This window comes from Sorex fumeus, unplaced genomic scaffold, assembly GCF_029834395.1.
Source record: "Sorex fumeus unplaced genomic scaffold, SorFum_2.1 ptg000009l, whole genome shotgun sequence".
Lineage (NCBI taxonomy): Eukaryota > Metazoa > Chordata > Mammalia > Eulipotyphla > Soricidae > Sorex > Sorex fumeus.
Window position 1 is genome coordinate 23,939,751 of NW_026606066.1, and position 26,831 is coordinate 23,966,581.

Consider the following 26,831-nt stretch of genomic DNA (forward strand, 5'->3'; position numbering starts at 1 on the left):
TTAATCCCTTCATCTCCATGACTATAGTTAACACCTTGCTGTTCAAAAAACTTAACTTACATAGCTGAATATTCAGGTTCAATGACCAATTAAAGTACTTGAAAAATACTTCACAACAACTATACTGCCAAATGTTTTATACAGTTCTACATCTATTCAGTAAGAATTACTTCCCTTGGAAAATTTTTATATTGGAAGTTATGGTTAATCAAGATTTTACAATATTGACATAGAGTAAGACTTAAATTAGTAAAATGGCCATCATAATTGATTAAATGTTACTATAAATTCTTTCTATAAATCCCCAAGTAGGAAAGAAAAACAACAAAACCCGAGTCCCACAACCAACCATGGACACTACTATTTAATGTAGTTAAACATCTAAATACATGGCAGGGCTTAACAGAAAAAACATGGATTCAACTCATGCACTCCTGATATGTCAATGATATTACTATGAGTGCAAATAAACTGAACAACAGCGACAGAGAGTAGAGGGTTTAAGGTATTTGTATGCTACTGTCCCTGGTATAATACTTGGTCCTGCAAAGTCCCTTAAGTATTGCTGGGAGCAACCTGAGTACTGCTGGATGAGGCTCACCACCCCCAAAATAAACAAGAAATATGATACTGCAACCATTCTCAACATATGTTAATTGGATTGGAAGTTATATCCACCAACAGTTTAAACATATTTTCGGAATAATCAAATGTAGGTTAGTTATACCCCACATGCTTTATTAGAGTATTTGTCAGGTAAAAAGTTATTTTTTGATATAATTTCATTCACTTGATACATTTTAATCTAGCAATAAATTCTAGGCAGATAAATAGAAATGTTTTTTTTTTATTTTTCAATTTTTTAAAAAGTTTTTGGGCCACACTGGCAGTGTTTAGGGGTTACTCCTGGCAGTGCTTGGGGATCGTAAGGGATGCCAGGGATTAAATCCAAGTTCTAGGCAGACACCTTACCCACTGTACCATATTGCTCTAAGTTCCTGATATGTGTCTTTTTAAGCAAGATATCTGTTTCACAGCTATATTGGCTACTTTCAATTCTGATACTTAAAAGTCAGGAAACTTTAAATTACATGACAACTCTTAAAATGGAGTTGTCTATATCAATTACAACTTAGTAAGCTCTGCTTAATTTCCATCTTGTTCAGTTTCTAACTTCTTAAGCTCCCATCAGTCAACAGATATTTTCGCTTAATTTCTACAGCATTTAATATTTTTGGCATGTGATTTTACAAACTGAAATTATACAGACACTTTTAACTTGTACTTTCCCCATGCTAATTACTGAATAATGTTGAACACATGACTTACTGTAATCTATTTAGTAAAATAAATCCTCCTCCACTACTGTAACATTATCTTCAGCATTATTCAGTCAACAAGTATTTATAGCGTGTCAATCAATTACTAGATCCTGGTTTAGGTTCTGAGGATACAGCAAGAACAAAACTAAATCCTGGGCCACAGAAGAGATCCCAAAGGACTGAAGCATGAGGCTTGAATCTCAGGTTCAGCACTATATGGGCCTCCAAACAGAGCTGGGAGCAGTCCCAAGTACTGCCAAGTGTGGCCTCCAGAAGAAAGCTACAATATCCCTACTCTACAAGTAGCTAACAGGCAGTGCAAGGAGACAGATATTAAATGAAAAATAAACTCATAACTCCAAATAGTGGTAAGTATTATGAAACAAGGGAAGGATAGGGAAAGTGAGAGAGGGAATGGAATGCAAAGAAAGAACTGCTGTTTTAAATATGGGAGTCAAGGGATAGCTTCTCTAATAAAGTATGATAAGAAGCAAGTATATTTTTCACATATTTCGAAGGAACATTTACTTCAACTAAGTGCAAAAGCCTTAAGAAGATGAGCTTGACCTGTTGAAGAGTGCCAGTTGTATAAGTTGTAAGTGAAGAGAGATGAGGTGGTGAGGTTGACAGAGGCCAGACAATATAAAAAACCAAGGGAAGCAATAGGAAGGACTCATGATTTTTTTTTCTAAATGTACCACATGGCCCAAAACAAAGCTCACCACAGCAGGGGAAAAAACTTTTATCATGAAAAACTGTAAAATACCAAAAACTTACTGAGAATTATCTTCATTGTTTATTCTTTTAAGCTCTCGAATATGAAGATTTCTGACTCGTTCCAAACGTTCAAGTTCTGCCTGAATTTCTGCTTCTTCCTGAAATTGAAAAGAGGGGACTATAACAAGCTCAATTTATTTGTGATATAAAGAGTATTTTTACCCTTGTATCATTACCCACCTGCCCCCCCCAATGATGGAAAGACTAGTATACATAAAATGCCATAGAGTTAAAACACCAAAATGCTCTTTTCAATGCCTGAAAGATGGAAAGACATATGGCACAAGTCTATTTCAAGAAACCATCCTACACAGAAAATCTATACCTAATGAGATGCTGAATTTTATTCTTATACTACAAGAAATCTATTTTTATAATGTCTAAAGTAAAGAAAATGCAAGGTAGTCTGAAACTCTTAACAGAAAATAGGCAGAAAATTTGATTTTTGTTCTATCCAAAGTCTAAGTGGGAATAATTTTCAATATAAAAAAATGAAATCAAGATATTTTACAATAGTTAAAGGACGATGAAAGGGAAAAGACGGAATTACTGATTATTTATAATCTTACAATAGTTAGTAGAAATATACACACAATCTCGGCACTCAGTTTGGATAAATTCCAACAAAATCCCAGAGACATTAAAGCAAGCATTTCATAGCAATTTTTCATGTCTTAAAGCACATAAAAAGCACTACTAGATAGCCAATTTCTGTCATTCTCTCTCTCTCTCTCTCTCTCTCTCTCTCTCTCTCTCTCTCTCTCTCTCTCACACACACACACACACACAGGCAACACAGATACCCTGTCCTTCAATAAGAAATAAGTGTATAACTTATAGGATAAAAAAAAAGTAGCACTTTTAAATGGAACAGTCTAGAAACATCCACTTAAAAAAGCTAGTTTAATTTCTGTGCTTAGCAGTGCTCAGCACTTATTCCTGGTGATACATGGGGGGACCTCGACCATGCTGAGGATTGAACCAGCACTGGCTGACTAGCACCATAATCCTTGCACTATCTTTTTTCATCCCCCAAAATATCTAATTATAATTTAATAAATATTTTTTGTAAATAAACATAGACTGCTCAGGCCTAGTTGTATTATGTGTTATTGTTAGAAATTAATACCACACAACACAGAGGTTATTGCTGAAAACTGAACTTAAATATTTACTCTTTCTGGTGATTTATCCTTTGGTATTTAAAAACATTATATATATAAAACAAAAATATATTTTATTTAACACAAAAGTACTAGTATAGTAACTATCTAAAGCTTAATATTTTGGGGGTCACACCTGGTTCTGTGCTCAGTAGTCACTCCCAGAGTATCTCTGAGGATCATATGTGATGCTGAGGATAGAACTGGGGCTGGACATGAGCAAGGAAAATGCCTTCACCTGGTACTATCCAGCCCAATACCTTAATTATTTAGAGATGGAAATCAAATACAAATTGTTGCAGAGATGATTAAAGATCAGACATACATGACAAAATTAAAAATGAATAAAAACCAACTTTATAGGATTTGGGGAGATTTTTAAAAGATAGATACACTAGACCAGTGTTTCTCTGTTGGGGGCTATATGCCCTTCTGTGTATCTAAAGGATGAATATCCAAAGGATGTCATAGATGAGAATCATGTAATGGGGAGGGCCACAACACAAGACCAGGGGACAACTGACAGGACAGATGACATGGTTGGAGAAACACTGAACCTAACAATCTTAATTTAAGTGAAATTTCCCCACTTAATGAAACTTCATAGAAGCTTTCTTGGGGGGGTGGAGAAGGAGATGAACACAGCTGGTGGTGCTGGGGGTGGGCCATGGGGTGGTAGGGATCTAACTTGGTGCTCTTTACATATAAGGTAAGTGCTCCAGCCCTTGGAACCATTTCCTCCGTCCTAATGTTGCTTCAGACACAAATATTTCTCATTTTAATTAAAAAGGCAATATCCTAGGAGATTAATAATGAAAGATTCATTATAAGGATATAAAATGTATTAGGAAGCTTTGAAACAATAAACCAAAACTACAGTTTAGCCATTTTAATCATACAAAATAGAGCAAGAAAATGACTTATGAAGATATGCCCCTAAGGATGGAAAAAAAAATCTAATTTATTTACACCACAGAACAAGAAAACAGTAAGTTTTTCTCTTCCTAATTAACGCGCAAACTACTTAACAAGTGTTAAGCTGGTGGAATTTTTAAAACAATTAGATAGAACTGTAAAATGCCAACTAAAATATGAGTTAAAACTCTTCTAAACTTTTGTTTTAGTTTTTGGCTATACCGAATAGGGCTCAAGGATCATTCCTGGAGGGGTTTGAGGGAACCATATGAGGTACCAGGGGTGGAACCCATGTTGACCACGTGCAAGGCAAGCAGACTTACCTTCTAAATTATTATCTCTCAGGCTCCCAACTGCCTCACCTTTTATTTGAAATCGTAGTATGGGGATCAGGATATAGTACATAAATATATAGTTATAAGATTCATCAGTTTGTTGACACAAAGTTATATTTATTTTACAGTTTTGGGTGATCTTCAGTTATCTGTATGATGGTAAAACTATCACAAAACAGTACTTCAAAAAATAAAATGTACATTTGTATCATCCTTGTCTCTTAAAATAATGGGGGAACCGTAGCACTGTCCTCCAGTTTTTTCATCGATTTGCTTGAGCAGGCCCAGTAATGTCTCCATCGTGAGACTTGTTACTGTGTTTGGAATATCGAATACGTCACAGGTAGCTTGCGAGGCTTTGCCATGCGGGCGAGATACTTGGTAGCTTTGCCGGGCTCTCCGAGAGAAACTGAACTCTGGGTCGGCTTTGTGGGCCGCGTGCAAGGCAAATGTCCTACCTGCTGTGCTATCGCTCCAGCCCAATGTGGGAACTATGTCCCAAAACCTTACAAAACAAAAGCATAGGGACACTTTGTTCAGTTTGAACTGTAAGTTATAAGAGAAAACTGGGAAGAACTAGGGGGAAAAACCTGGATACTAGACATTTAAAAGAAAGTATCAAAGGACTAATGAAATAAATTTACTTCTTTGTTGTAATTTAGTATCTATTAGACAGTATCTTGGACCTTAAAACAAAATGATACACTTTCTGGGGAGAAAGATAATTCTGTAATTTCTCTTAAATACCACTGAGACTGAGGTTTGTGGCCCCCTGAAATTCCTACGTTTAAAGTTTAAATCCTTGTATGAGGATATCTGAGATGGGGACTGTGGGAAGTACTATGAGTGAGACTAGACCATAAGGAGGGGGTCTCATCATGGGATTAGTAGCCACTTAGAGAGAGAGAGAGAGAAAAATCCCTTTATCTCCTCCCAATGGGGCAGAGAAAAGGCAGCTTCACCAGATACTGAAACCAGCTGTACCTTGATCTTGGGTTTCCAGCCATCAAAAACCGTAAGAAAATATACTTCTGTTGTTTAAGCCACCAAGTATACAGTAACTCTTTATTGCAGCTTTAATAGATTAACACACAGACTTAGTATCTCAGTCTTCTCTCCATATTAAAAAGGGGCAAGGCCCAGGATACAATAATCAAGAATGAGCCTCAACAACAAATTTATCTTTGGGACAGATCATGTCCAAAAATCTATCCTGTAGGTTTTGCTCTCCTTTCTTGAGATGAACATTAGCCCATGGCTCTTCCCAGAATTAATCTTTATCAGAGGGCTCAGAAGAAGCAACTGTGACTAGGTTCACAACTGACTTCAGTTCACTAAAGAATGAAACATTCAAAGGCATGGCAAAGCTAGTCAAGATCATGAAATCAAGAAATAAACTAATCGTCTATTCTGTACTAAATTTATCAGGTTTTAATCCTTGATTCATTTACTACCTGAGCAGTTCAAGCAAAGGTAGCCAACAGTACCTCCAGAAGGGAACTAATCTCTGTAGACAAGTATGGTGTAGAACTAGTATGAATGAAATTGTATTAAAGGGAGATAGGTTTGGAGGTCAGATATGAAAAGGACATGGCTCTCACTTTTAAACAAACACAACAAGCAATTAAAAAATACACACTGAAGGGGCTGGAGCAATAGCACAGTGGGTAGGGCGTTTGCCTTGCATGCGGCGGATCCAGATTCGATTCCCAGCATCCCATATGGTCCCCCGAGCACTGCCAGGTATAATTCCTGAGTGCATAAGCCAGGAGTAACCCCTGTGCATCGCCGGGTGTGACCCAAAAGGAAAAAAACATATATACACTGGAGTTATTTTAACAGATTTTCATTTACTTATTAATTTATTAAGTTTTTGGGCCACACCCAGCCATGCTCAGGGCTTGCTCCTGGCTCTGAGCTTAGGGATCACTTCTGATGGAGCTCCAGGAACTATATGGGATTCTGGGGAATGAATGTGGGTCAGTCACATGCAAGGCAATTCCCTTACTCACTGTACTATCTCTCTGCCCCCTGCCCTCACAAACAGTGGTCTTTTAAAAAGTGGTTTGCAGGTGCCAAAAGGTTTACCTGCAAAGTAAGTGCCTTCTAAAATTTTTAACTTAAATTTTTTTACACAGAAGGTAAATTCCACAGCAAACAATTAGTTCCTCACCAGATGTTGGGCATAGAAATACTTTTAATTTGTAGCCAAAGTCTCTTTTGGGGACTTAATAGCCACTAAGATCAATATTCTAAATTGAAAGTAAGTTAAAGTACATAGAATCTATATAAAACAACATAGGTCGATCTGGAATATCTTCGAGCATTTTAAAAAGGGCAGCTATTAAAAGAACGGTGGGGTATGTAGGCATTTGAGCCATAAAAAACTTGGTTATAAAATGAATTTTCACATGTAAAACCAATATATTTCCTGAAAAAAGAAAAAAACTCTAAGCAAACTAGTTTAAATTTTATGAGCAAATCTTGAATAAAACCCACTTAAAATTTATTTTTGATATGTTCTTTAGGTCACACCTGGCAGGTTCAGGGTATATTCCTAGCTCTGTGCTCAGGGATCACTTCTGCAGGGTTCCACAGGCAGTATTAGGAATTGAACTCAGGTCAGCATGTGTCAGGCAAGCACCTTCTCACATATCTCTCTGTTGCTGAAAGTAACTGTAAAGAGCTACCTTTCTTTAAATCAAAGATAAAATATCTATACATATAAACACACATGCATATGAATGTATATATATATAATTTTCATTTTGCCTATGATTTGTGAGGAATGGTAATGTAAAAGAAATGCTGTATAGTTTATCATGAAGATGGTGGAAGTTGAGAAAAACATATTACCTTGAATAGACAATTCAACAGCACCATAACTATATTATTTGGTCTACGAAAATCAGTTCAGAATGAGGTTTTTAAAAAGTGTTATAGGTGATGAGGTTGCTAAGTAAGTGGCTAAAGATTACAAAAGTCTACTACCAAATCAATTTTAGTAATATTAATAATTCCTCACAAATGAGTAACTTCAGATACTGTTTCAATGTCATGAATTTTTTTATAATGTTATCCTAAGGAAAATAAAAGGTAAAATTAATAAAGGGAACTATTCTTAAAAGGCAATTAAAAAAAAAACCCTGAAGATAAAGAATGGGGAATTACCAATTTGCTTCAAATTTGTTCTTACTCTATGTGTTCCAAGATTATTTATATTGCATGTTTCCCATGTTTTAAAATATGAATGAATGTTATCAATAGAAATCAGAACCAACCAACCAATTAACCAACCAAGCAAAAAGCCTACAAACAGAAAGAAGACAAGTGTCTGTCATAGAGGCAGGCTGGTATTGGGGGTGGGAGTGGAAAGGAAACTGGGGACACTGTAGTAGGAAATGTACACTGGTTGAAGGGGCAGGTGATGGAACACTGTATGACTGAAACCTAATCACAAACAACTTTGTAAACCGTATTTCACTGTGATTTAATAAAAATTAAAAGAAAAATTATGGACAAATAAAAGAAATAAAGCAGATTTTAAAACCCTATCAAGGGAGGGATACTGGGATCAGTGGTGGTGGAAAATGGGCACTGATGGAGGGATGGGTACTCGATCATTGTATAACTGAAATCCAAGCACAAAAATCTGTAAGTCTGCAATTGTACCTCATGGTGTTTCACTAATAAAAATTAAAAAAAAAATCACTGTCAATCTTTACGTATGATCATGAAATAGAGCAGAAAGAGAAGTGACCAAATTTAGGAGATTCATGGGGGCTGCGAGCATCGGGTTTCTTTCCTACCTGTGTAAACACTCCCTCCACGCTCAATGCCAGTCACCTCTCGGTTATTCCCGACAGGAGCATACTGTATCTCCCTCAGGTGTGTTCAACTGGCTTAGATAACTATCCTAATGGTTTCTTCTCAACACTTCATTTCCTTCTTTTCTGGGTAGATGGTGGTAAGGAAGGTGTTTTATTCTCTTCAACTGTATAAATACCCACAATAAAATCCCTATTCTATTTAAATAAAATTGTATATTCTTAGAGCAGCAAATAACAATTGATGAGCAAAACTGATACTTAAAATATTTGCTAAAAAGGAACAGTGGTAGTGCTGTGCGAATTCCTTTATATTAAACATTAACGGCGATATGAACACCAAGTACTAGCTCATGCAGGTACAATGACATACTACAGTATCTGACAGCCCTTCTCTTAGTTTGCCACTTCCTTTTATCTTCCTTCAGAACTCGGGTGTTTTCCACAGTTAGGAATAAAAAATTCAAATTTCTGCACAAATAGTTAAGAGCCTAGAAACCTAGTCTTTTAGATTCCTTTTGCTATATACAAATGCATATAACTGGCAAAGAGTGGCAGTTCTGATTGGGAAGTGTTGGGTATCCAGCAACTGTTTTTTGCTTCTTGCAAAACAATGATCTCTAGATCAGTGTTCTTCAACCTTTTCCCACTTGTGGTTTAGCACTTGTCCTGATTACCAGTCCACAGATCAGCAGTTATAATAAACAAGGCAGCAGTACAGTGGTCTTCAACTTTTCTGTACCTGCAAATCGGCACCAGTTTATGTACTGGCCAAATGAAGACCACAGTTTTTTTTTTTCTTTTTCTTTTTGGGTCACACCTGACAATGCTCAGGGTTTACTCCTGGCTCTGCACTCAGGTACTCAGGTATTACTCTTGGCGTTGCTCGGGAGACCATATGGAATGCTGGGGATTGAACCTAGGTCACATGCGTGCAAGGCAAACACCCTACCCACTGTACTATCTCTCCAGCCCCAAGACCACTGCTTTTGATAGAATTTACAAACTAAATTAAACTTTGCCCTGACCAATAGCTAACATGACTTCTAAGATACTTTCCCCATACCTGTAAAACAAACAAAAAAAAACCCGAACCACCCATTTCCTAGACTGCAAATTGCTGAATATTAAATACTACAGAAGTAAAACAGATTTTACTTTTTCATTTTGGAAACTGAATACTACTATCAAGATAAGATGTATGATTATAAATGGAAAAACACAGAACCTGGAATGTATCTGTAGGTCCATATTGAGAGTAGGAGGTGGAACATAAATACTGCAGCAAGTTTCATGTTCTCAACACAAATTATCTTTTTGGGTCACACCGGGCGATGCACAGGAGTTACTCCTGGCTCTGTACTCAGGAATCACTCCTGGTGGTGCTCGGGGACCATATGGAATGCTGGGAATTGAACCTGGGTCAGCCGCGTGCAAGGAAAATGTCCTACTCACTGTGCTATCACTCCAGCCCCACAAATTATCTTTTATAGAATATTAAATTACCATTTAAAACATGTTGACATTAGTTCCACGATTTGTTCTAATGAAGCCGTAACCAAGTGCATGCCCAGTGTCAATGGTTTAAAAATGTAAGCAATAAAGGAAACAAAACATCATTTAAAATTCTAGCAATGTTCTTAGCACCTTTCTTGCCCAAACATGGTAAGTTGGGAACCTCAGAACATTCTTCCTCGAATTTATCTTGTATAAACTTTTCTTTCAATTTTTGGTCTAAAGTTTATGGCCCTTCACTAGAATTCCTCTGAAAACTACAGCCTACACAGTAAGTATCCTGTTATGTCATGTGACTGGCTTTAAGAGAATTCCTAAGAATTCCTCTAGTAATGACTATGAAGGGAAAGGTGAACACAGACTTAGAGATTAAGCCCCCTGCATTTTATCCATATTTTCATATATTTATTTAAATCTAGCATGACAATAAATATCATATATGTAAAATTTAATTCTTTGTGGTCATACTAAGGATTTATCAGTTGACAATGATATTTTACAAAGAGCAAAGGAGGTGTCAAAATATGTATATATGGTGGTGGGGGAGTGGTCACTTCACCTCTAAACAATACCCTGTATTTTCACTGTTCAAAAGATTTGTAGAAAATTCACTGTCTTCCACTTCAACTAGCTGCATGGTCCACTGTGAAGGAGAGATAAAAGAGCTGTGCAGTTGTTCTTGACCTATAAAGATTTCATCATGGAAGATTATTACTGATGCTGCTGCTGCCTGTTAGTGGTTATTTCACTTTACAGGTGCCAAAATCGGTTAGAGAAGAGGATTTCAGTGGCAGAGTTGTTGCTATATTGTTATGTCTTCAGAATGGAGGTACAAGGGTAGAATATCACATGGAACAAAGGGGGGAAAGGGAGGAGAAAGAGAGAGAGAGAAAGAGAGAGAGAGTGTGTCAGGGAGAAAGAGGGAGAGTAAGGAAAAGAGAGGGAGATAGTCAGGTGGCATGTTGGCTGCAATTTTTGTTTTAGTACAGAACTGAGGGGCTGGAGTGATAGTACAGCAGGTAGGGCATTTGCCTTGCATGCGGCCGACCTGGGTTAGGTTGCCAGTATCTTATATGGTCCCCTGAGCACTGCCAGGAGTAATTCCTAAGTGCAGAGCCAGGTGTGACCCAAAAAGGGGAAAAAGAAAGAGAGAGAGAACTGAGAAGACTGAAAATTGTTCAGTCGATTTCTTCAGTCTGAAAGATACATGTGTTGGTACTGATGATTTTTGATTAACAAACTGTTTGAATTACAAACTGCTATGATTTTTCAAAAATGTTCCAGCAGTTTCAAGGTTTTATAAACAAACACACATACACACACATACATAAACAGAAATTATAGACAACACCAATCCCTAGAACACTTTCTGATGTTATCTACTGTGCTATTTAATATAAGGATTATATGTATTCTCTCCAACTAATCAAAAGTTTAAAGTCTAGAAAATAAAAACTTCGAAGACTAGGGTTGAGGAATAATAGCTCAAGAGGTTGCAACCTGTGGGAGCTCTGGTTTTCATCCCCTGTACTGCATGGTTCCCCAAACAACACCAGGAATGACTTCCAATCATCGAGCCAGCTATGAATTGCCCCCAGCTCAATCAGGTATGGACCAAAATTCAAAATCTGCCCCAAGAAAAGAAAAAGCATCACATATCCACATGGTATTTACACTATAAATTCAAGTGACACAAAAGCTATTGGTTTTTAGTAAGTTTGAAAATTCTTATTTACTTATCATTTGAGGATAATATGATAGTATTTAGTATTTTTAAGCAATAATATGAAATGACTTTTAGAAAAGAGATACTGTAAGCTTCATAAAGCACATTAACTGTAAAGAGGCACGAATGAGTTCTGAGTAGATATGTTTATCAAAAGTTTCTGACCAACATTTATTGTGTATGCATTTTATTATATATTGTCACGCAATTAAAATCTGGAGGGATATATGTGTGCATCCTAAATGTACATTTCTCTCAATGTCTGCAGTGATTCTAATTCAGGATAAAGTGCTTATGCCCACCCACTTTCAAATGATCTCAGTAAGACCCTATTACCAGGTTCATGGCAAAAACAGAAACCTAATTTTTTTCTTTTTTTTCATTACTTTTCTTTTTAAAAAATTTTTATTAGTGAAACACCATGAGGTACAGTTGTAGACTTACAAATTTTTGTGCTTGGGTTTCAGTTATACAATGATTGAGTACCCATCCCTCCACCAGTGCACATTCTCCACCACCACTAATCCCAGTATCCCTTTCACCCCCCACCCCCCATCCCACCCTGCCTCTGTGGCAGGGCACTCCCTTTTGTTCTCTCTCTCCTTTTGGGTGCTGTGGTCTGCAAAAGAGGCACTGAGTGGCAATCATGTTCAGTCTAAAGTCTACTTTCAGCATGCATCCTGGGTGGATCTTCCCAACACCCTTTATTTGGTGCTCCCTTCTCTATCTGAGTTGCCTTTACCCCTAGAGTGTGCGGATGGCCTCCAAGCCATGGAGTAAACCTCCTGGAAACCTCATTTTTTGTGCTCTGTGCAATCTTAGCCACAGAGAGCCTAGAGATTATTCATGCTTCTTCCTTTGATTTATCAGAGACAAATTTAGCATGTCATAGACAGCTAGATCTTTTCTTACTCCAGCAGCAGTATACTCAACTATTGATCACTATCTAGAAGATGAAAAATCTACTCTCTTCTAGATCTGTAAACCTGAACTCAAACCTCTGTAGCCAATGAAAGTCTGTTATGGATTTTTTCTTTTATATCCTATACAACTGAAAATGATAATGATGCTCAAAAATGATACTATTGTATACAGAGAGAATCTATGATTAAGGATGACAGTTTTTCAAAGATTTATAAAAACTTAAATTTGTTAATCTGGTAAGAAACCTTATAAAGTATACTCATGTAGTTCTTCAAATCACAAAGATAAACAGCCTTTCCTAACTAGAATTTATCAAAGAATGGAATAAAAACAAGTAACATAAAAGCCACACTGTAATTTGTTTCCTTAAATCCCCAAATTCTATATATGGTGCAGGTACCACTTTAGGATAGTAAGTAGATCTGCTTCAAAACAGCAACAATTTTAAGGAGAAGAATAGAGGGGGCTGAAGTTTAATCCTTATACCATATGCCACTCCCCCTCTTCCCCCATTCCCATGACACAGCACCACCAGTGTGGCCTTCGTGGCCCCTAGCATCACATCACCAGGCTCAACCATTAGACTTACACAGTTGGGCTATCACTGGAGCTAAGCCAAGCACAGTCACCACACATTTTAATTGTTCTTTTTTATTATGTCACAACCTTAAAGCTACAAAAAAGGAAAAAATGAGACGATCTTCATATTTCTTAACACCCCCAAAAGTGCTTTTTCTACTAACCTTTAAAAATAAATTTAGAGATTCAGAGAAATAGTACAGCTGGTAAAGTACTTGCCTTGCACGAACTGACCTATATTTGATAGCTTTGCACACCATTTGGTCACCTCCCTCAAGCCCACCAGAAGTGATCCCTGAACACAGAGCAGGACTAAGCCCTAGGCACCCGAGTACTGGACATGGCCCTCCCCTCCAAAAAAAATTAGAATGAAAAGCAATAAACTAGCTAAACATATTCTAATTACTACAACAATTAGTAGCAGAATATATAAGGGAAGTAATACCTGAGAAAGTGCATCTATGTGAAAAAATGATTGTTCTCCTTTATCATAAAGAACAGTATGTTAACAAAAAAACTAAATGAAAAGCAGACATCTGAAATACAAAGTTTTATAAGTGAAATAATTCTTCGGAGTGTAATTTGTTATTCATCTAAAATATTACAGGAGAAAAGTATATAGGAATCACTAAATTAGTACTGAGGAAAGGTTCAAATTTTGGCTTTTTGGCTACTAGCTATACTAATTAACAAAAATATATATCTGGCATTCAAAAAGCATTAATGTTTACTTTAGAATGGTTAAAACTTCAAAGGCCCATAAAATACAGTATTATATGATTTTCTTGAAATGGGTATTTGAATCATGCCTATACAAGGGAAAGCTAAGGAAATAAATCACTTAGTAAATGCACTGGTGTGCAATATGTGTGTAAAATATTTAAAATCCTTGGTATTATTAAAAAGATGATACTGTAGTGATTTTAATTTTGGAAGACAAAACCAGTAATTCCTTAAGTAAGTTTACATTTACAAATTTGGTGACTAGAAATATGTTTCTAGCCATGGTCTTACTTTTGCATGTTTAAGCTTAACTCTCAATCCTTTTTTGACCATCACTAAATAGCTATGGATTTATTTTATTTCTAACCCTACCACATAGCACAGAATGAGAACTGAATGCTATAATTTATTCAATGGTAAATATACTTTACAGGTATTCACTATTCAATAATTGTGATTTGTGAAATACAATGAATGTCATAAATCACTTATTTCAACAAAGTAATTAGGCCACTTAGTTTCGTGTGTCCAGAAGGCATCATCTTCCCTCATGGAAGAAGGTTTTTTTCCCTTTGGTACCAAAAAATTTAATAATTATTTTTTTGGCTTGTTTTTGTTTTGGGGCCACTCCTGGATGTTCAAGAGTTACTCCTGGCTTTGCATTTAGGAATCAGTCCTGGCGGGCTTGGGGGAATCACATGGGATGCTGGGGATAGAACCCAGGTTGGCTACATGCAAGGCAAGCACCCTACAGGTTGTACTATCGCTCTAGTCCCAAATTTAATAGTTCTGATTAAATTTTTAAGAGCTTTTTATTAAAGGGAGTGTAAGAACAAAAGAGTCACTTTGTCTAATCCTAAATGGACATACAAAATGCTGTGCAGGTTACATACTCATCTAACATTCACATAACAGATCCAGATTATGCTAGAAGCCATATAGTTATAAGCTGGGGTCGTCTGTATCAACTCAAACATAGGAGCCTAAGGAGCTGATAAAAGCGAAAACATCTTTTTCCTAATTCAAGCTTCGTCTTTTGTCCATTTTATCCAATCTACCTTATTTAAAAAATAAAATGCCCATCTTTAACAACTTATTTTCCAACTTTTCCAACTGTCCCTGAGACTGCCAAATAGCTTCTTTCTTGTATTCTTTTTTTTTTTTTTGCTTTTTGGGTCACACCCTGCAATGTTCAGGGGTTATTCCTGGCAGTGCATGGGGAACCATACGGGATGCCAGGGATCAAACTGAGGTCAGCCGCGTGCAAGGCAAACACCCTATACTATCACTCCAGCCCCCAAACAGCTTATTTCTAAAACATGCAACTTAATGCTTTTTTAATGGTACAAGTGAAAAATTAATATGCATGGTTAGTAGGCAAGAAACTATCTGTGACCAAGGTGATACTCCTTATTCAATTTTATTCTCTCTATATACTACTAGCAAGGTTTATTACAATCATTTATCCTTCTCACCCAAATAGTCTCTCAGAAGAAAATAATTTACGATATTATTTTTCAACATTATTAGTTTATCTGTAGCACTACAGTAATGTCCTCCCATTGTTTATCGAATTGCTTGAGCAGGCACCAGTAACGTCTCCAGTGTGAGACTTTTGGTTACTGTTTTTTTTTTTTTTGGCATTTCAAACACATCACGGGTAGCTTGCCAGGCTTTGTCGTGCAGGTGGGATACTCTCCACAGCTTGCCAGGCTCTCCAAGACAGGCAGAGGAATTAAACCCAAGTCGGCCGTGTGTAAGGCAAACGCCCTATCTGCTATGCTATCATTCTGGCCCGTTAGTTTATCTACTTGCCCAAAATATTTCATAGTGGAGGACAAAGAAAAGTTGGAACTCTACAGTACAGTAAATTATGAAAGCTGGACCCATCCCGTCCACCAAAAAAAAAAAAAGAAAGAAAAACAAACCTCCAAATCAGGAAAAAGACTTTGAAGGGTACAACTATTATAAAGAAAGAAAAACAAACCTCCAAATCAGGAAAAAGACTTTGAAGGGTACAACTATTATAAAGAACAGCTAAATAAAAAACTAGAGAACTATTTAAACAAAAAAAGGAAATTAGAAGACACAGTAACAGAGAACAGATCAGATCACAACTGCCTAATAATGAGACATTTAAATATACCTTATTCTAGAATATAGAAAGTATTTCAGTGAAACCAAATATTTTAAAGTACCAGGAAAAATTTTAAAACAACCAACCATAATTTTAACTGACACATTTAATCAGTTATGTATTCAGTAGCTTAAAGCCAAAACCATGCTACTTACTTCTAATTGTTATTTCACTCTATCATGAAATGGACACAAACAATATAAAATTTTATGGTCATTAAATACAGCACTTATTAAAAAAACACGCACATATATATATAATAGAGCAATCTAAAAACCCTAGAAGCATACCTAGAAATCACTACCCTAAAATGAAACAAAGAATTATCAGCATCTCAATGTTGCCACAGTTAAGGAATATTATTTTAATGTGTAATGTATGCATAATATAAAAATGCTACTTTAGTGCCCCTCTGGAATTTTAAAATTAAGTTTGGAGTCTTTCTCACTTTGTTTTGAGTTCTTCAACAAGAGACGTGGAACATAATTCTCATTTCTATTAAGAGACTAAAAATCCAGCATATGCATCACATACCTTTTTGAGATGTCCTAGTCTAAGTTTGAAAATTTCCTCCTGCTCATGATATTCTGCCAAAGTCAACCTGTCAAAAATGAAAGTGTAATTCTAGATATTAAGATTATTATTAATAATCAATACTATAAGATAAAACCTAATGGAAATACTAAAATGCTAGTAACTTTCCACCCCAAATAAACATGAAATAAAGTAATTTTGTTAGTTCAACAACTATTTAATAAGAATCATGTACAAACAATGCTCTAGAATTTAGATCAATACCCAAACATTTTCTCTTTTTGGGGGGGATTACACCCAGTGGTACTAGGTTTTACACCTGGCTCTTCACTCAGGAATTAATCCTGGTGGTGCACAAGGGATATTATGGGATGCTGGAGACAGAATTCAGGTTCCCTTCATGCAAGGCAAACGCCTTACTGCACTATCACTCTGGCCCCTCAAATATTTTCTCTTTACAATTCAGCCTCAACTTACACTGCCACAGTGGGGATGAGAAGACAGAAAAAACGAAATAGGTGAACTAAAATAAATCTAAAGAAACAGTGGTATGAAGTAAATTAAAAAGGTGTATGGTAGAACTGAGAGAACTGAGTGCTGAAAGTAGTTAAAGGGATATACATGATAATCTTTCAGTATCTGTATTGCAAATCATAATGCAAAAAAAGGGGGGGAGAAGAAATGAGGGGAGAGAGACAGAGGGAGAGAGACTGAGACAGAGACAGAGAGAGAGAAAGAGACAGAGACAGAAAAAGAAGAAAAGTGCCTACAAGAGGTGGAGGGGGGAATTCAAAAGAAACTGGGGACACTGATAGCAGGAAACCCACACTGGTGAAGGACTGCAGACTGGCATTGTAACATTGTATGACTGAAACCTGTAGTCATGAACAACTTTGTAACTGTATCTCAAGGTGATTCAATTAAAAAAAAAATGGAAATAAATAAATAAAATTTAAAAAAAGGTGTATGGTGCTAGTTTGTGCTTGGTATTAGTCAAGGTTGGAGTTTTGATTTAAACACCAAAAAGACAACCAAGCAACGGCATACCGCCTATGTTCTAGGCACAATGCCAAGATTTAGATGGAAACATGTTGGCACATAGAGGGGAAAAAAACACAAGCATCAGTACATGTCAAAGAGGCTCTGAGCAGTTGAAGGAATAGCAAGGACCAACTTATGCACAGACTTTCAAGCCAAGGAAAGAATTTCAATTTTACAGAGTGCTAGGAAATCACTGCAAAGGGATTCAGTAAATTTTGGGTTCTGACTCAAAAACAAAACCAAAAAAACAAAACCAAAAAAACAAAACCAAAACAACAAGGTATTTTTCTTTTCTCTGCTTTTAGAGATAGACGTGAATAAACAATATGAAAGAGATATAACTATATTCAAAGCACCAAATTATTATTTTTGGTTTCTGAGCTACATCTAGCTGTGCTCATGGGACCATGTGGTGCTAGGGAATCAAACACAGACCTCCAAGCCTAAGCTACAGTCTACTGAGATCATTATCCAAACATTTTCTCTTTACAATTCAAGCTGAATTGGTCCAAAACAACAAATTCTTAATAAATAAAAATGGACATGAGACTTAAACCTTAAAAATACATCACGGTTATTTTATTAATTTTTCTAACCTGTAATTTTTTTCTAGGATAACTGAAAAAAAAAATTGAGTTTAACATATATAAACCATTACACATTTTAACTTTTCTAAGGAACAAAATGATTCTTGGGGCTAGGGAGTAGAGTGGTCAGGGTACATGCCTTGCATGTGTGAGAACCAGAGTTTGATCCTGGCACTGCATATATCCCAACCCCTAGCACCACTGAAGTGCCCCGAACAATGGCAGGGTAGCCCTGTGGTCCCCAGTATCACTGGGCCTGAGCAGCCAATCATCCGTCCACTAGTCTGAGCAGCCTCTGGGAGTGTCCCCACCAGGTTTCCTCAGCACCACCTTGGGGAGTGAAGGGAGGGGCGCAGGGAAGGGTGGAAGGGTGAAGAAGGAACTATGCAGTTCGATAAAGCGAAGAGGAAAGTGCTTCACAGTCAACTGCTCCCATTTCATACCTCATTTTTTGTTAAGCTCCTAACTCTGGTGTTATCTACTCATGTTCAGTTTAATTACTATGCTATCATTTAGTACAAATGGTATTTCCCTTGTTAGATGCTATGAGTTTACAATTCTAAAGAAACAGTATTTCAAGAAAAACAAAATAATTCTTTAAACATTCAGTTGGGGGATAGAGCAACAGTGGAACTAGGAAATCACTGCAAAGGGATCAAAGTACTGGTAAAGCAGGCAACTCATATCAGTGTGATCTCTAGCAACATGATCCCCCCCCAAACATCACCAGCACAGCCCAGCAGATATGTCCCCTCTCCCCCAGACCACTTGCAGGATTTGAGTATGACAGTCCCAGGAGAATCTCATGCTCAGGTTTTTGCATAAAACTGTGAGCCTGGTTTTTTCATTTTTTTCACTAAAAAGAAATTAAGATTTGTCTACCCAATTCTTCTTTGTGGGGGAGGTTGTAGGTGCTGGGCCACACTTTGTGACGTTCAGGGTTTACTCCTAGCTCTGCGATCAGGAATAACTCCTGGTGGGCTCGGGGGACCAAATGGGATGCTATGGATCCACCTCTGGTTGGTAGCGTGTGAGGCAAGTACCCTACATGCTGTACTTTCTCTCTGGCTACATCTACCCAGGTTTAGCACCAATGCTGAATTTTATTGTCATAGCTGATAGCTCTTACAGTGTCTTAATAAACTTAGAGAAGAAATTTTTCTAGTGTGAATGTCAGTGAAGAAGGAAAATAAAAAATCTAGCACACGCCTTACATATCTGAAGCCATGGGCGCAATCTTTTTTTTTTTTTTCCCTTTTGAGTCACACCCAGCGATGTACAGGGGTTATTCCTGGCTTTGCAGTCAGGAATTACTCCTGATGGTGCTCAGGGCACAATATGGGATGCTGGGATCAAACCCGGGTCAGGTGCATACAAGGCAAACATCCTACCTGCTGTACTATTGCTCCAGCCCCAAGGGCTGGAAATCTTTTTTTTTTTTGGGGGGGGGGGGGGAATCACACCTGGCAATGCACAGGGGTTGCCTCCTGGCTTTGCAGTCAGAACTTACTCCTGGTGGTGCTCAAGGAACCGTACGGGATGCTGGGAATCGAACCTGGGTTGGCTGCGTGCAAGGCAAATGCCCTACCTGCTGTACTATCGCTTCATCCCAGTGGGCTCAATTCTTCTTCTTTTTATTTTTTTTTAGAAATTAAGGATTTTTTTTTTACATTTTTATTAGTGAGACACCATGAGGTACAGTTGTACACTTACAAATTTTTGTGCTTGGGTTTCAATTATACAACAGTCAAATACCTATTCCTCCACCAGTGCCCATTTCCCACCACCACAGTTCCCAGTATCCCTCCCATCCCCCATCCCCGCCATCCCACCCTGCCTCTGTGGCAGGGCATTCCCTTTTGTTCTCTCTCTCCTTTTGGGTGTTGTGGTTTGCAAAAGAGGCGTTCAATGGCAATCATGTTTGGTCTATGGTCCACTTTCTCGACATGCTTCTCTCATCCTGGGAGGATCCTCCCAACACCCTTTATTTGGTCCTCCCTTCTCTATCTGAGCTCCCTTTTCCCCTAGCATGTGTGGTTGGCCTCCAAGCCATAGAGCAAACCTCCTGGGACTAATCCCGGGTGGGCTCGATTCTTGACACTCCATGCCCAGCCCCATCCTATGGGACACAACTTTAATATAAATCGTTTGAGAAATGCTAACCAAAAAATAAAAGCATAGCTAAGAATGCTGAGAAATCAGAACATGCATTTATTGCTGTTATGACTGCAAAATAGTGTAGACATAAAAAATAGCTGAGGAGTTCTTCAACAGAAGACACAGTGTTTATGACAACATCATGTCATAATAGCCCAAAGTTGGAAACTGCTTTAATGTTCATCAATGAATAAATGGGTAAGTTGTGCATGAATGCATTATTTATATATAAAAAAAGAATGATGTACTGATATAAACTACAATTTGGATGCAACTCAAAACCGTACACCTAAGTGAATGCCAGACACATAAAGGTCATTTGTTTCTTTTCGTATTAACTATGCAAAAGAGGCAAAAACAGAGAAAGTAGATTATTTGTTATCAGGGGATGAGGAAGAGAAAAAAATAGGGAATGTGTATGTGTTCTGAATTAATGGTTTTTAAACTAAAGGGAGTCAGTGGTAAGATAATACTGTGAATGCACTAATTGTCACTGAATTTTACATTTCAAAATGGTTAATGATATGTTATATAATTTCACCTCAATCAAAATGTATCAACGGGGAAAAGTAATGGGGATATGTGGGAGGCATAAAACTGGTCTGCCTCTGAAAAACCCAAATGTTCACAAGTATAACTGAACTGAGAATTAATGACGTATACTATGTTCTACTGTGGTTTGCAAAACAATACCATCCTCAAAATCTATGTCCAGACCTTGAGAATCTATGTCCAAACATGTGACTATGTTAAATTACAGAGCAAAGAAAAGTTAAGGTAGCATATAAAATTAAGGCTGCTAAGCAGCTGACTTTCTAACAGGCAGTTACTCTGGATTATTCTTGTGAGTTCAATGTAGACGAGAGTCCTTAAATAAAGAAAGAGCTGGTGTGACAGAACCAGAGATTCAGTGATGTGACATGACAGAAATGACTGGCTCTTGTTGGTTTGAAGATGGAAGGGGAACACCAAACCAAGCAATGTGGCAGTCTCTAGAACAAAAGTTCCCAAACTATAAAAATAAGCATTTAGTGGCTCCCTAAAAATAAGTGAACACATAGAAAGAGCTCATCAGTTGCATCAGATGTCATTGTTCACATCTCCATGCCCAGCCCCCCAGGAAATACTGCCCTGATGATATTTTGATTTTAAGTTCGCTATATATTTATAATCTCTAAAACTGTAAGATAGCAACTTTGCACTATTAGAAAAGTTATGGTAATTTATCATAGTAAACGGAAATTAGAAGAATATATCCGAAATAATGACATTTAACAAAAATGTAGAAGTGGCTTTGATTGGGTAGTGGGGAAGAACCTAGAAAAATTTTGAAGATCATGATTTTTATTTATTTGATGGGGATGGGGGGAGTAGGCCACAACTCACTCAGGTCTTGAACAGGGATTGAACTGAGGTTGGCCACATGCAAGACAAGCACCTTAACTCCTGTAGTATTTCAAAGGTACATTAAGAAAAAAAAAAAAAGAAAGAACTTATAATACTTTGAGCAGAATGTTAGCAGACACATGGATGCTAATAAGTCTTACTGTGAGGGCTCAAAAGAGAATATTGAAAACTGGAGGAATAAAAATCTTTTTTTGGGGGGGGGGGGGGGAGGTCACATCCGGGACGCACAAGGGTTACTCCTGGCTCTGCACTCAGGAATTATTCCTGGTCGTGCTCAGGGGACCATATGGGATGTTGGGAATCGAAACTGGGTCAGCTGCATGTGCTACTGTTCCAGTTCATGAAGATCCTTTTTATTGTTAAAGTAACTCAGTGAAAATGATTATACAGAGAGCCAAACTTGTAAGAAATGAACTTGGGATTTACGATAATTCTGAAGTGCTGATTTGAAACTTTGAAAAGTTTGAAAACCACTGGTCTGTAGAAAGAGTTTAACAAGGGGTACTTATGAGAATAGATATTGGGGAATGACCCTAACAAGAAAAATAAATAGGCTCATTAAAGATCTCATGAGAGTGAATTTTGTCCCGATGCTAATGAAGGAAATTAAAGGAATGTAAAATGAAACATGTAAGAAACAGTGCTCTCAACTGAAGAAAAAAAAAAAGGTGGGACCCTATATTAAGATAGAGAATATAAAGAGGAATATAGGCTGAGGATGAGATCCTGGGTTTGATTCGCAGCTCAGTCAAAAAAATAAATAAATAAAGGTACTGAAAGACACAGAAGAACTTTATGGAAACATACGTGGGAAACTAGGGAAAGACGATTTTAGTGTCATTAACTGAGTGACTATTGTTAATGAAGTGACAGAGGAACTACCTTAAAGAAAAAAACCATCTCTTCAGGGATCAATGAAAAACTTTACATTTTCTCCTATTTAACAGCTTACCTAATCACCCATGCTTTTAAAAAAGCAACAAAATTGCTTATTTATGATAGGTTACTAATTTGCTAAGTTAAAAAAATATCAGTAGCGGTGTTTTTATTCCAACTTATAAAATAATTTCAAAATTGGGAAAGGTCTGAAGGAAATAGATTTGAAGTACCAAAGGGAAGATTAGCACCACCTGGGTTAGGGAGATGGCTCCCAAGTGCTAGAACACATGCTTTGCATGCAGAAGACATTTATCTGTTTGATTCATCACACCACATGGTTCCCTAATACTTCCCTGAGCTGTTGCTGAGCATCTCTGGGTGTGGCTCAAAAATGTCCTCAGGTACTTCCCCGTCCCTGCCCCACTTAACCCCTCCAACGCTCTCCCCAGTGATTGGTGCACTGTAGCACTGTCCTCCCATTGTTCATCGATTTGCTGGAGCGGGCACTAGTAATGTCTCCACTGTGAGACTTGTTACAGTTTTTGGCATATCGAATACGCCGGGGGAGCTTGCCAGGCTCTGCCGTGGGGGCGGGATACTCTCGGTAGCTTGCCAGGCTCTCCAAGAGGCATGGAGGAATCGAACCTGGGATGTACAAGGCAAACCCCCTATCTGCTATGCTCTCTCTCCTGCTTTGCTATAGCTCCCCACCAGTGAAGAGACAATTTAAAAAATTTTCCATTTTTTGGGCATTGGTGGAGGGATGGGTATTTGATCATTGTATAATTGAAACCCAAGCACAAAAATGTGTAAGTCTGCAACTTACCTCATGATGTCTCCTATTAAAAAAAATTCTTTAATAAAAAAAATTTTAAAAAAATTAATTAAAAAAAATTCCATTTTTAAATAAAAAAAAAAGTGAAGGGTTACAATCAGAAAACTGGCCTGTGCAATTAAAGAGATGTTAATACAATATTAACAGAAAATACAGAAAAAGTCTGAGAGCAAAAGGCACAAGATAGTAGATTCTTCCAACAGAAGAAAAGTACATTCATATAAAATATCGAAGAGGGAATGTATGCGCCCATGCATCAAGTGTGTGTATTTACTACTCACGTAAATTGATGGTTATGTATCACCTATACATCAAAAAAAATTTTTTTTTGGGGGGGGTCACACCCAGCAATGCTCAGGGGTTACTCCTGGCTCTGTACTCAGGAATTATTCCTAGTGGTGCTTGGGGGACCATATCGGATACTGGGAATTGAACCCGGGTCGGTTGCATGTGACCGCTTGCAAGGCAAATGCCCCACCCACTGTGCCATCGCTCTAGCCCCTACATCAAAAATTTTTAACAGTGATGTTATCTGGGGTATGGAAGCATGCTTTACATATTTTATCATGCTCTTTCATATATTCATTTTTTTATGGTAAACATGTAAACTTTTTCCAAATGTCTAAGTCCCTTAAATTGTATTTGTTAATGCATAAAAATTACAAAAAAAAAAAAAAAAAAAGCAAAATGGTGAAAAATCTACAACTTGTCAAGGTACTGCTTTTCAGTTGAAAAAATAGAGTACTTAAGTTAACATTCTCTCAGAAAAAAATTACTGGAGACATTGAGGATCAAAACTGGTAACTATCATGGGGCTGGAGTGATAGCACAGCAGGTAGGGCATTTGCCTTGCACGCAGCCGACCCAGGTTCGATTACCAGCATCCCATATGGTCCCCTGAGCACCGCCAGGAGTGATTCCTGAGCGGAAAGCCAGGAGTAACCCCTGTGCATCGCTGGGTGTGAACCAAAAAAGCTAAAACAAACAAACAAACAAACAAACCCTGGTAACTATCATTCAGATATGAAAGAAAGAATGATCCCATCACCGTTTAGCTACTAAAGTCTCAATTTTAACCGGGGCTAATACATGTCATTTTTAAAATTCAGAATTCAAATTTGGGAACTATTAATTTAGAGTTAAAATTACAAGACTGTCTTCCTGACTAGAGCTATTATACTACTTTAAACTTTTTGGTTTAACCATAAATAACATTCTTTACTAAGATGTATGCTCACTGTCAATACTTTTAAAAGAATTAAATGGAGGCTTACAGTTGTGGTAAATTGGGTCTAACAAAGGGATCATTTTCTGCTCCATTGACAGCTTTGTTTTTCCTCTGTTTTGGTTCTGAATTGGTAGAGGGTGCCTGAGAATTATTAGCAGTGGGAGGTTTGCGTTTGGCCAGAAGTTTCCTTTGTCTTTCAATGTCTTCCCTTTGCTGGTTCACCCATTCTTGCTGCCTGTATAGAAACAAAATTAAAAAAATGGATCAAACTTTTTATTACTTTTCAGCTGAAATATAGAGACTCATATAAAATAGTCTTAATTGATCTCATGCCTGCCCAACACTGTTATACATCATAACCCAGGTCTCATTTTAATTACTTGTTAAAATGAGATCTTCCCTAAACAACCTGGACTGGGGAAAATTATGTTGCCATAGATGACTTATCATATATAAATAGACGATATCACTCCATGAGTACAGAGACTACCTGTATTTTATAGTGCACTACAAACACAGTAACAAGTCTCACAATGGAGCTCGCTCGAGTAAATCGATGAACAATGGGAGGACAGTGCTACAGTGCTATAGTCTCAGTATGCAGCATATACTAGGTATACAATAAGTTATTTGTTGAATGAAATACATGAGCTATTAAAGAAAAAAAATAGTTTTTTTTTGGGGGGGGGCCCTATTTCCAGCAGTGCTCAGGTTTTAAACCTTGCTCTGTGCTCAAGGATCACTCCTGGTAGGACTTGGGGACCATATGAAATGGTGGGGATTGAAACCAGGTCTGCTACATGTGAGACAAGCGCTTTACTTGCTATACTACCTCTACAGGTCTAGGTTTAGCAGCAAAAGTTCTTGCTTAGGAGACACCGAAATTTTGTGTTTTCTATCTGAAACGTATCTTCCTCTTTAGTTCAAACATTTCATGTGAACACTACTTTTTCAACAATTTATCTCTTAATACTATTTTCAGGTTTCAGAGTTATCTTTCTGAAACTTAATTCTGTTCTTTTTTTTGTTTTTTTGGGTCACACCAGGCAATGCTGACTGTGCTAGGAATCATTCCTGGCATTGCTCTGGGGACCATATGGGGAACTGGGAATCGAACCCAGGTCAGCCACATGCAAGGCAAACACCCTCTCCACTGTACTATCACTCCAGCTCCCCTGAAACTTAATTCTAATGACACACACAACATAGGAACTCTTCATAGTACCCAATTAGTGATAGAAACCCAAATTTTGTAGCATCCCAGGACACTGACCTTCATTATAGTATACCTAACACCAGGCAAATCTATGCTTAAAAAAAAAAAAGGACATATAATTGGCTGAGATAAGTCATCCTGTAGAAAGTATGCTAAAAACTGCCATTGAGAACAGCAAAGTTTAATGTCACATTGTGTAAAATAAAATTTCCCCTCCATTTTCCTTAATTTAGCTGACTCTTAAAAAGCTGTAGTATATGCTAGTACTTTTGTTTTTCACATTAAAAACATTTTTTTTCCCCCAGAAAAAACATGGAGCAGCAAAGGTCCCAACTCCTTAATATATAGTCAGTCTATCCTTACCTGCCACCATCTGAGCTCAGGAAAATATTTTAACAAAAATATCTTTGTTTAGTTTACCTCAAAATGCTCAAGGCTTATGTTCAGTCCAATTGATTTATGAGTTACTATATGAGGCAGGAGGGAGAAAAGTTTCTATCTGTTTCTGGATGAACAGAGTGGGCAAGAGCTAAATTAAAAAAAAATCTGGAAAAAAACTAAGCAAAAGAATCACAGGATTTATAAGTTATAGTTATACATCTCAAAATAAAAATTTTCAATAATTTTTCTTTCAAATAATATATAAAACTCGAAGGTAAGTTGAATTTCAGAAGATATACTTTTCCACTGTTCCATCTTCCCTTTAAATATGTTAAATTCTATAATATCAAATAGTAAAGACTATAGAACATAATTCCAAATCTATAATCTAAAGGCCAAAGGAATACATTTTTTAAAAAAGTGTAAGAATGACTAACTTTACAAGGTTCTGAAATGCAAAACCATCTGTCCATTGTTCAGTAAATGAAGCACCATGTCTAACTGTTGTGAAGTGCCCAAGGCGTAATCTGTCTTGCATACTCTTCTCTCTGCTTGACAGTTTTTCTTGCGTACTCTGAAAAAGTCAGGGGGGGTGGAAAATTACTCAATTTTACTTCTGTAAA

General features: G+C 37.3%; 1 protein-coding gene across 2 annotated transcripts in view; it reads right to left on the reverse strand.

Moving 5' to 3' along the window:
• Positions 1–26,831, reverse strand: part of TLK1 (tousled like kinase 1) — a 148,447-nt gene that overhangs the window by 15,584 nt on the left and 106,032 nt on the right. For both annotated transcript variants that reach the window (XM_056110149.1, XM_056110148.1), the window contains 4 exons: positions 26,646–26,782; positions 24,658–24,846; positions 16,478–16,544; positions 2,100–2,197 (listed from right to left, as the gene is read on the reverse strand). In XM_056110149.1, the coding sequence (XP_055966124.1) occupies positions 2,100–2,197; positions 16,478–16,544; positions 24,658–24,846; positions 26,646–26,782 (491 nt within the window). The remainder of the gene's footprint in view (positions 1–2,099; positions 2,198–16,477; positions 16,545–24,657; positions 24,847–26,645; positions 26,783–26,831) is intronic.